The 12,165-nt window shown below is 35.4% G+C and overlaps 1 protein-coding gene across 6 annotated transcripts in view; it reads right to left on the reverse strand.

Annotated features, from left to right (window-relative positions):
- The window catches only part of SUPT3H (SPT3 homolog, SAGA and STAGA complex component), a 562,051-nt gene that overhangs the window by 159,549 nt on the left and 390,337 nt on the right, over nt 1–12,165 (reverse strand). For all 6 annotated transcript variants that reach the window (XR_010413639.1, XM_064597675.1, XM_064597677.1 and 3 more), the window contains exons 5-6: nt 10,559–10,649; nt 3,111–3,250 (exon numbers count right to left, since the gene is read on the reverse strand). Coding sequence is in view for 5 of the 6 variants with exons in the window: in XM_064597675.1 (XP_064453745.1) it covers nt 3,111–3,250; nt 10,559–10,649 (231 nt within the window). In the remaining variant the exon portion in view is untranslated. The remainder of the gene's footprint in view (nt 1–3,110; nt 3,251–10,558; nt 10,650–12,165) is intronic.

The following is a 12,165-nucleotide window of genomic DNA, read 5'->3' on the forward strand; positions in this document are numbered from 1 at the left end:
CCTAATTAATTTAAAGTCTGGTCTCTCTGGTGGGCTCTAATCTTTGCTTTCTTGTTTACTTTTATCAATTTGAAGATTAGTCAGAAGGTAGAATTCACTCAACTTTTTAAAGATTCATTGTTTATATCCCCTTCACAAACCTAGTAGTTTATTAGACCAGATATTTTACTTGATGGATGATAAACTTGAGCTTCTCAGGTTCCTTCACAGTAGAGCAGCTGGGTCTTAGGCAAGGCTCTTCTGTGAGTGACCACAATCACTCCATTAAGAAAACCCAAAGATGGGGTGCCTGGGAGGCTCAGTAGGTTAAGTGTCTGACTTCAGCTTGGGTCATGACCTCAGGGTCCTGGGATCAAGCCCCGCTTTGGGCTCTGTGCTCCCTGGGGAGTCTACTTCTCCTTCTTCCTCTGCTTCTGCCCCTGCTCATGCTCTCCCCCCCACCAAATAAATAAACAAAATCTTTAAAAAACAAAAAAACCCTAAAGCTATTTGCAGTTTTTTGTGACCACCCTCTTGGCCTTTGGTTGACACAACCACATTTAATTGATTAACACTCAAAAGATTAGAACGTAAGAAACAGGATCAACAGTAAAACATACCTGTGTCATTCTGGGGTGGAGGTTAAGTGGAGGAGCTGAGAGGAGCTGTGAGCATTCAAATGTATTATTATGCTTACCAAATCCCTGCTTCTGTTTCCTAGCCCCTTGAAAGCAATTCTGAACATTATTTAATCTTTATTTGAGAATTTGTAAGGATCTTCAGAGACAATGGGTCATAGATCTCTACTATACATACATGTCTAAGTGTTAAAAATTTGGTGTTGGAGAAAACTAAAATAGGGTAAAAGTTAGATAACTATCATGATGGAAGGACAAGCAATTAGAAATGGAAGTAAAAATCCAGAGTTTTTATATTTCAAGCCATATAATCTTTAATAGTGCTGAAGTAAATTATGAGCGAAACACAAAGCCAGGCACACATAGAAATCACCTAGAACAACAGGAAAGAACTTTTTTTTTTTTTGTATACTCGTCCAATGTCTTGAGAAAAAACTAGGAACCCAGGTGGGTTTTTATTGTCTATAAAATTTTTTTCTCTTCTAAATTACATTTAAATGAAAAAAAAGGAAAGAAAACAAAACAATAATAAGCTTTGTTGGTAGGTCTATACTATTTGCATACATCCTTGGGAAGAGGTAGCAAACAAAATTTCTGCAACATTAAGTGATGCTTAGAGAAAAATGAAATCACAGAGTGATGCCAGGACTGATTATTCCACTGCACTTGAAAAGCAGAGATTGCAGTCTGTGAGTCCAAAGTGGTTTCATATGGACTGCTGCAGTTGTGGTTTATGCTTGAAACTATAACCTGTCAAATTAGAAGCAGGCAAGGCCGATGCTGTTAACGGTTCCACTTTCTACTGTCTGCAGTTATGTCTATAAGTTCAGCACTTTTTCTTCAGTTAAACTCTGTTATTTGGATGAGTAGAATCTCAAAACTGCTCTTTGTTATCTTGGTTAGAGAAGATTTTAGTTATGATACAAAGCTTAAAGACCTGCCAATCTGATTTTTATTACATAGATGAAGCTGACTTGCGTTGTAACCATTTTCACCAACTATTGATATTTTATTATCCTGGTTACCACTATGTAATAGGTAACTACAGAGAAGAGGTAGATAAACTACATCAGTTCCCACGCCCTTCCTCGTCTGCCTTTCCCGTTACTTTATTGACTTTAACTTGCACCTTACTGACTCATCATTTTTCCAAGCCTACAGTAGCCTGCTATTATGAGCTTAGTGTTACAACATGCTCCATTTCTTCTCTTCTCCTTGATTATGGAATGCCCTTCCAGGCAGTGGGCTTGGTTGACAGAGATTTTCCCATCAAAACTGAGAAGCTACTTGTTCTATTTTATTAATGTTTCACGCAGAGTCCTTTCTTAGTGAATCTTTCTTAATGCCCATTAGTGTAATATAAAAATGTTTTTTTAAAAAAGCATAAACAATATTTGCTCTGTGTAGAATGCATCGTAAGTGAAACCATGCCACTAAACAATCATATCCTGTTTAGGCCATAATGACATCAGAAATATATGTTTATCATCTGCTTTGGACAACTGAGCATGATTTTGGCCCACGGCGAAGTTGAACTAAAACCATTTGCAGTTGCCCCAAACCAAGATAACCACACATTTTTAAAGTAATTGATACCTAAAGAGAACATTGCCTTTAGATCACAGTTCATGATCTAAGCATACTAATTCTTTAAAGAAGGTTGTTAAAGCTTATAAAGCATGTATGTCTATTGGACTTCCTCCAGAATTTAACATGAAATAATTATATTTTTAGCATGCATAGAGATTATTAACATGGTCTTTTGGATTTTTGGAATTACTTCTCTTGCCCAATTTAAAGAGAAGGGGAAAATGAAGATTTTTTTTACATGTAAAAGTATAATAATAAGAAGGGTGATAAGAATAATGCTTTGTATTTTGGAAGGCACTCAAATAAAATCAGTCATTTTTATTTTTGAATATTTAAGGAAACAATAATTTTATGAATAGATAGCTTAGGCAAATAGAAGGAGCACAATTTTTATATGTGTTGTGAAAACATATCCAGGGAACCCAAACACACGGGACTAACTTTGTGTTACAGGGCTATAAGCACGTAATTGCTCTGGATACTACCTTAGCTAGCGAGTCTATTCATAGCCTGAAAGACAGCTCTTCATGCTATATGCCAACACGAAAGCAGGAAAATTACCTTTGCCCACAAAGATAACTATATGGTTTGGAACAAAAAATAAGTTTGAAATAAAATAATATCAGTAAAAGTTAGGCTTAGCAAGAAGCTTAGGGAAATCTACTCATATTTAGAGGAGGAAAGAGAGAAACAGAGCACTGAAGTTGTCTTCCAAAGTCTTGTCTGAAGGCAGAGTACGACACCCTTAGAGGGAGACTCTGCTGCACCATGCTACTTTCAGACATGCAAACACACTGTTCTGGGCAATTCAGATAACAATTAAAGAACATAAGAATAGAACCCAATAGCATAAGCACTGTAATGGGTATTCTATTACTGTAAGAAGGGAAGAGTATACCGTACCTCCATTCTTTCTTGTTTAACTTCATCAATCTCATCATCTTCAAACATTGCCAGGAGTTCTCCTGTTTGGTCAATAGAGCTGAGAAAGTCTTGGGCGATTTTCTGTCTTTTGTTTGCATTATTGCTGCCACTCAGTTTGTCTTTGTGAACATAAGGGAAGGAAAAAAATGTGCTTAGTAGGTTTATATCAACACCAATCACGACATGTATTGAATACTGCATGTGAAATTCAGAATTGGGAGTTCTCTCAAAATAATCTTTAAAGGGAGAATCTTTGCATCCAAAACAAAAGCATAAGCCATGCAGAATTAAATCATTTATAAGGTTGAGAGGATAAAAAACCAAATTGTCAATTAACATAGTGTGAATGGACTGTTAAAATTCCTTACAAAAAAAAGAGTCCTTTCAGATTTAGAAAAAGAATCCTGCTATAGCAAGGCTAATTAAGAAAATAAATAAAAACAAAGACCTAAATAAATAGCATAAAGATTGAGATGTGATATTAAAAGGAAAGAATATTATGTATTTTATTGTGGTAATATATTTGAAGAGTAAAGGGACAAGATCTCACACTTCTTCTCTTAAGAGGTAAAACTATCATGCTTACCTAAAAGCAAAACATAACTTTTAAAAAGTTATTGCCAAAGGTCAAGAAGGAGTTTAATATTGCAATAGGTAATTAATAGTTTAATGCATTAATATCAGTGTGGATTAGGGAGAAAGAACTAGATTATTTTTTATTTTTTTTAAAGATTTTATTTATTTGAGAGAAAGAATGAGAGAGAGAGAGAGAGAGCATGAGAGGGGGGAGGGTCAGAGGGAGAAGGAGACTCCTGCTGAGCAGGGAGCCCGTGAGGGACTCGATCCTGGGACTCCAGGATCATGACCTTAGCTGAACGCAGTCGCTTAACCAACTGAGCCACCCAGGTGCCCAAGAACTAGATTATTTTTTAAAGTGATAAAATACATGGGCAGATACCAAATAAAGAAAACCCAAATATCTTAGGGTGAAAGCATCCAATCTTTCACCATTGAGTATGATGTTAGCTGTGGGTTTTCCACAGATGGCTGTCTTGGGTCTATTTATAGCATAGACCATAATAAATATATAAATATATCACAGACTGGATGGCTTAAAAACAAATATTTATTTCTCACAGTTCTAGAGGTTGGAAAGTCCAAGATCAGGTGCCGGCAGACCTGGTATCTGATGACTGCTTCCTGGTTTGCAGATGGACTGTCTTCTCCTATCCTCACATGGCCGAGAGCAAAAACAAACTCTCCTGTGTCTCTTCTTAGAAGGGCACTAATCCCATTCATGAAGGCCCCTCCCTCATGGCATCGTAATTGCTTTCCAAAGGCTCTACCTCAAAATACCATCACATTGCAGATTGGGCTGCAACATAACAATCAATTCTGGCGGGACACAAACATTCCATTCATAGCAATGAACTTAATTAATCAAGTTGAGAAAGTTCCCTTCTCAGTTTTTTGAGTGTTCCTCTCATGAAAGACTTTTGAATTTTTTTTTCTAATGATTTTCCTACATTTATTGAGATGATCATGTGATTTATGACCTTTATTCCACAATACGATGTATTACACAAATTGTTTTCTAAATTTAAACCAATCTTCCATTCCTGGGATAAACCCCATTTGGTCATGGTGTATAATCCTTTTTAAATGTTGCTGGATTTGGTTTACTACATTCTAATATGTAGAATAGAATAACTACATATTCTGTTAGGGATTTTCACATCTATATTTAAAAAGACACTACAGCATCCTACTGAATGGGAAAAGATATTTGTAAATGATGTATCTGCTAAGGGGTTAATATCCAAAATATACAAAGAACTTATACAATTCAATAACAAAAACCCCCAAATAATCTGATTAAAAATGGGCAAAGGACCTGAATAGATATTTTTCAAAGAAGATATATGGGTGGCCAACAGACATGTGAAAAGATGCTCAACATCACAAATCAGGAAAATGCAAATCAAAACCACAACGAGAGATCACCTTACACCTGTGAGAATGGCTAGATTAAAAAAGGGCAAGAAATAACAATGTTGGTGAGATGTGGAGAAAAAAAAAAACCCTCGTGCATTGTTGGTAGGAATGTAAACTGATATAGCCACTATGGAAGATGGTATGGCGGTTCTTCAAAAAACTGAAAGTAGAATTACCATATGATCCAGTAGTTCTACTACTAGGTATTTACCCAAAGAAAATAAAAACACTAATTCAAAAAGACAAATACACCTCTTTGTTTATTGCAGCATTATTTATAATAATCAAACTATGGAAACAACCAAAGTGTCCATCAATAGATGAATGGATAAAGAAGATGTAAACACACACACACATAATGGAATATTACTCAGCCCATACACACAAAAAATGAGATCTTGCAATTTGTAACAAAATGTATGGACCCAGAGGGTATAATGCTAACTGAAGTACTTCAGAAAGAAAAAGACAATCTCATGATTTCACTCATATGTAGAATTTAAGAAACAAAGAAAAAAAGGCAAATGAAAAAATAGACTCTTAAATACAGAGAACAAACAGGTGGTTGCCAAGGGGGAAGTGGGGTGAGGAAATGGGTGAAATAAATAAAGGAGTTTAAGAGGTAGAAACTTCCAGTTACAAAACAAGTAAGTCATGGAGATGGAACGTACAGCATCGGGAATACAGAAAAGCAATGTATTAGTCTTTAGTTTTCATTTTGTGTGAAATCTTAGTCTGGTTTTCATATCAGAATAATACTGGCCTTGTAGAATGAGCTGGGAAAGGACTGGTGTTAATTGTTCTTTAAACATTTGGTAGAATTCATCATAAGGTCATTTAGGCCTGGGTTTTTCCTTGGGGAAGTCTTAAAAGTACTAATTTAAATAATTTACTTGCCACAGATCTACTCATATTTTCTGTTTCTTCTAGATTCAGTTTCAGTAGCTTGTGTTTTCATAGGATAGAAAGTAGATATTTATAGAATTGGTTATATTAACCATTGTATTTACCATTTCTGCTTCTTTTCATTTCTTTCTGCAATTTGAGCAGCCATCCTGTGTCACTCCTTCCTCCAATACAGCTTTGTTACCACTTGCCTCACTTATGTTGTTACTGTCAAATATATTGTAATATGTATCTACATATATCTACATGTTATAGACTTGACAGTACAATTATATATATTGTTTCATAGTTTTTTTAAATCAGTTAAGAGGAAGAAAGGAAAAAATGTGCAATTATATTGTCTCTTATGTTTTACTTACATAATTACCTTTACAGGTACTTGTGTGTGTGTATGTGTGTGTGTGTGTGTATGGAATCAAATTATTGTCTGGTGCCACTTGCTTGAGCCGGAAGAACTTACTTTCATATTTTTTTATGTGGATTTGCTACCAAGAAATTCACCCAGTTTTTGTTTATCTGGGAATATATTTTATTTTGCCTTCACTTTTAAAAGATAGTTTTTCTGGGTATGTTTCTTGGTTAACAGTTTTTTCTTTCAGCAATTTGAATATGTCATTCCACTGCTATCTGACCTATATTGGTGGGTTTTTTTTTTTTTTTTTTTTGATCTATATTGTTAATGAGAAATCAGCTGTTAATACTTCTGGAGTTCGATTGTATGTGATGAGGTGCTTTTCTCTTGCAGCTTTTGTGATTTTCTCTTTGTCTTAGTCTTCCTACATTTCTAGAAGAATATGTGTGAATGTGGATCTCTATATGATTATCCTAATTGGAGCCCCTTGAGCTGTTTGGATGTAATGATTTTCATCAAAGTTGAGAAGTTTCAATCACTATCTGTTTGAAGATTTTTTCTGCTCCTTTTTATCTTTTTCTTTCCTTCTGGTAGTCCCATTGTGTACACGTTGGCTCATATCAGGATGCCTTAAATTTCTCTGTTAATTTTTCTTCATTCTTTTTTCTCTTTGTTTTTCAGACTGCATAATCATTAACAGTCTTCAAGTCCACTGATTCTTTCTTCTCACTTTAAAGCTACTTTTAAGCCTCTTCACTGAATTTTTCATCTTAGTCATTGTGCTTTCCAACTCCAGAATTTGCATTTGTTTCTTTTTTATGATTTGTATCTTTATTTTATTTTATTTTATTTTAAAGATTTTTATTTATTTATTTGAGAGAGAGAGAATGAGAGAGAGCACATGAGAGGGGGGAGGGTCAGAGGGAGAAGCAGACTCCCTGCTGAGCAGAGAGCCCGATGCGGGACTCGATCCAGGGACTCCAGGATCATGACCTGAGCCGAAGGCAGTCGCTTAACCAACTGAGCCACCCAGGTGCCCCTGTATCTTTATTTTAATCATTTTTAAAATTTTTATTTAAATTTCAGTTAGTTAACATTCAGTATAATATTAGTTTCAGGTATACAGTATAGTGATTCAACATTTCCACACAACAGCCAGTGCTCATCATGACAAGTGTATGCCTTAATTTCTCTTAATTGATATTTTCTATTTTGTGAGACACTGTAATCATACCTTCCTTTTGTTCCTTAAAAATGGTTTCCTTTGTTCTTTGAACACATTGATGATAGCTACTTTGAAGTTTTTGTGTGCTAAGTCCAACATCTGGGCTCCCTCAAAGGCAGTTTGTGTTGTCAGCTTTTTGTTCCCTTTTTATGGATTACACATTCCTATTTTTTTGCTTGTCTAGTATTTAGTGGTTATTGTTGTTGAAAATGGACATTTTATCTTATAGCAACTCTAAATAATAATTCCCTCTTCTTCCTGGGGCCTGTTGTCATTGTTTGCTTGTTTGGTTGTTTGTTTAGTGATTTGGCTTGACTGGTTCAATAAAATCTTTTTCCCTCACAGCATGTGGCCTCAGAAGTTGTTCCCCAGACAGCATAACTGTGAGCATGCAACTGGTCTCCTCAATCACCAGGGATGACTGTGGTGTTAGTCAGGTTCTCTTTGGCTGTCACTTTCCCTGATCTCTATTAAGTTTCTGGCTGGTTTAATTCTATGGGTCTCACATACAGCTTTTAGCTTCCACTGACTTCTGGCTGATTGCTCTACTGTTTTTGATAATACTCTTGGGCATTTCCCACAGATTGGTCTGAATAATGTCAGGCCCCTTTGCAGAGTCCATATATTGCCAGCCTTTACATTTTGCTCTGACCCCAGAAAGACTCTTCTTAGCTGTCTCTTCCATTTGTTTCCTCTGTTAAACCTTTAGCTGACACACTGTTTTGTTTGTTGTTACTCATATCACATAGCTTCCAGCTTCCTCTTAATTACTAACCGTCAGGATTTCCATAGTTTTCTATACCACCCTTAGGTATGAACTTCCACATGCTCTGTTCTAAAAAGTCAGTCCTCATAGAAAAAGCTGCAGAACTCTCTGTTATCAAAGTCTGCCTCTCCCTCTGGGCTAAACCTCTGCATCACTGTACTGGAGCTGAGAGTAGAAATAGCAGTTGGCTTTTCCTAGAAAGACTCCTAGATCTGTGAGTGAAGAGCCAGGCAGGGATGGTAGTCCACTGTCTTCTAGGCTTGTCCCTTCTGGTGTGGAGCTTTATTCCCCATGAGCAAGCTAGGGTGGGGCAATCAGGGCCCAGTATTCTTGGCCTACCATGGCTGGGGTAGAGCTTTCCTATGAACAGAGAATGAGTGGAAGCTCCAGTCCTTTTAACTGTGCCTGCATGGAATAGAGCTTCTGCAACATGGAGCCAGAGGAGATGAGAGACGCCAACCTCCCGGGGGGAAACTATTGCCCTGGACTGGTAGCTGAAGAATCAGGTGTCCAATGTTCTTGGAAACACTTGCCCAGAGTAAAGCTTCTACCATACTGAGCTGAGGTGCCACGAGGGAAGAAGAGGGGTAATGGGAGCAGGTCATGGCTCAAATCAAACAGACTCTCACTGTTATTAATGAGATTTGGATTTTCTTAAATACGTACTTCTCCATTTGCTATATACACTTAGGAGAACTTCTAGAGACTTTAAGCCATTACTTTTTAAAGTTGTCACCAGTAAAATGTTTTTCACTGGGGAAAGAGTCTATCCTCATATGGCCATTCTCCAAAGTCCCACCTCAGTATTAGATATATTTTACTGGAGTACTTTATCTTACAAGTTATATCAACTATTTTAAAACTTTATATGACACAAAAAACTAGATAATTTAAATGAAAATAAAGAGATGAGATCTGAAATAAATAAGGAGGAGAAGGCATCAGACTGATAGGATAGTGTTAGTACAACTGAATACTAGTCTCACCACTCTGAGCTTCTTGGTGTTCTGAGTTTGGTATTAAAAGCTATCATTTATTCAATGTCAGGGATGTATCAGGTTATTTTCATACATTATGTTAAACTCTCATAAGAACTCCACCATGAGTGGTATAATTTTTGACTTATGAGAAAACTGATCCTCAAGTTCACATAGAGAGAAAGCAGACAATTGGGACTGACTGGAATTCAGGTCTGTATTCTTTATGCTCTTCAAATAAGGAAGCATTTAAATTCATCTGGAGAACTATTTTTCAGAAATTAAATTCTATGAGAATTGCAGACAAATTAAATAGGCAACACTGATTAAACATTTGATATGAATATCTTTTCTTTCTTTCTCTCTTTTTTGCATGGTTATTACACTTGCTTATTTGCTGACAGTAAATCAAAATTTACTTCTAAAATTTGTTAACTCTTCAGTTGGTTTTGAGCAGTTTTCTGAAGTTCTTAATCCAGTAGAGTTTATTTATCAATGTCTTTATTAGCAATGGATACCCACTATGCAGTGACTATATTCAATGCAAAATATATGAGTTATTCTAAAACACACATATTTATTTTGACTCAATAAGTATTGTTTAGTATGTTTCTGCTTTCAGCTTAGCACTGCTTGATTCTGCAACATTAATATTTTTTTCTCAATATTCTGAAATGGGGAACTGAGTTGGAAAATCAGATAAAGAAAATTTTCTACTCCGTGTTAGGCTGTTGGTAAGATTTCAAACAGCATAGTAATAACACACCAAAATGAGGTGACTTTACATAATACTGCATATCAGATACTTTCTATAATAAATTAAGAAAAACCCGTATGTCAATTTCAGAGATATATAATAAACAGTTCTGGCTTCCTACACCCACGACAGAAAAATTATGCTTGCTAAGATTAATTATGTTTTGAATCAACATGATTTTCTCAGTTTCATGACATTCTGATATAAAACAGGCCATATGATTAAAAGAACTGACACAGATTACTACGAAGCCATGTAAATAGAAAATCACAAGATTTAGCTGCCAACTAAATATGTATTTGGATAATTTCTGAGCTACATTATTTAACAGTAGCACATATATTCTTCTGTGATGGGAAAGTCCACAATGACATTGTATCAGTGTGTCACCCAGCACGTACATGTCACAATGCTCTCAGTTTAGTGTTTTGTTTTTTTTTTTAGGTTACCTTCCAGAAGGTCATCCTCATCTATGCCCTTGACAATCTTGGATTTGTAGTCTCGGAAAAACATGTACTTTAGGAGTCTTCTAAGCTTTTTCTGTTAAAAAAATGAAATAAGAAATCTTATACATTACATTCACTTTACTGATTATAGAATACTATGATAACTAAATTTAATAAACTTGTATTCTAGGATCACTGCGAAAAATACAGCAATTCTTAGCATAATACTATGGAATAAAAGATGTCATCATATTAAACATAAATGCTAAAATACAAGCATTTTAAAAAGCACTTTTCATTTGTAAGTATCCAAAATGCTCCAGAATTACAGTAATTGCTTTTTCTTTTTTTGGTCTTATAAAAAGTTTTAAATTCTTCCTGAAGATTGTGATAAGTATCACACTCTCCATACTAAGATAGCTATAGTGATTTATAAACATCTAGACAAGGATTTTGTAACAACTGCTTTAAAAAGCCAAGCAACTCTCCTTTTCATTGTTTTTTATTCTCTGGAAAAAAAATTTTTTTTTTAATTTAGATTTTATTTTATTTGGTTTATGTTTTATATTTCTGAAAAACATTCTATAATCTGAGAAATATGTTTTAATGAGACTCAAAGCGGATGAATGATAGTTGGGTCTTGATGGTTTTCTTTAAGTTTATTAGAAGACCATAATACTGCTTAACTTAAAAGGTAACTGATAATACTTTGTAATATGTTGTGTGCTTGGTTCCTGACCTTCAGGTTTAAGGTTCTGAATTACGGCTGAAATATAGTGCATTTTACAAAGCTCTTTTACACACATCTTATTTGATCAACCCTGAAATACAGACAAATATAATCATCTCCTTTTTATATACAGGGAAACAGGTTACAACTAGAGGTTAGCAGGGCCAGAAGTAGAACATAAGCTTTGGACTTCAGTTTCTTTATTTACAATTTTAAGTAAAGTGCCTACCATATAGGACCACTGGGATGAATAAATCAAAGAATGAGTGAAGGTACCTAGAGCAAGATAGTAGACAGTAAATAAATACTGCTTGAATATAAAATGGAATTAGGAAGAGAAAAAACATGCACCTATAAATAGTTCTTCTGCTCCCCTTCTTTTCTCTTTGCTCTGATTGTATTCAAAACTTAAGATTTTATTTTGTCTTATGTTAAACCTATGTAAACTACTTTACTTTTGTTTGGAACATGTCAGCAGATAAATACAATTATTATTTTGAAAAGAAAGATGAGAACTCTGGCAGCTATATTACAGCTATGTTCTCAGTTGATGAAAGGATTCTGGTTAAGAGTCCTTCTGGGCAGTAGAGGGGCCCTGTCAATTAGTGTATGTTCCTATAGTATCACCATGATTTTAAATGCTGACTTTCCCAAAAGGCAGGAGAAAGTGTCAATGTGGACTGTTTTTTGTGCTAGCCTCTTTACCTCTGTCATGAAAAAGAGAAGTTGATTGGACATATTCTGTAAAGTACTAATACTAACTCCACTGTTCTCCAGGGGCCTTCACGAAGGACCTTGGCTCCAGGTCCTCATTTCTGTCAAAGGCAAGCTCCTTCCTCACAGCACTACTGCTGCCCAGTGCCTATTACTTCTTGGTCCT

The sequence above is a fragment of the Mirounga angustirostris genome, unplaced genomic scaffold (assembly GCF_029215605.1).
Source record: "Mirounga angustirostris isolate CCGP_5_RB_7025 unplaced genomic scaffold, mMirAng1.0.hap1 SCAF_8, whole genome shotgun sequence".
NCBI classification, from domain to species: domain Eukaryota; kingdom Metazoa; phylum Chordata; class Mammalia; order Carnivora; family Phocidae; genus Mirounga; species Mirounga angustirostris.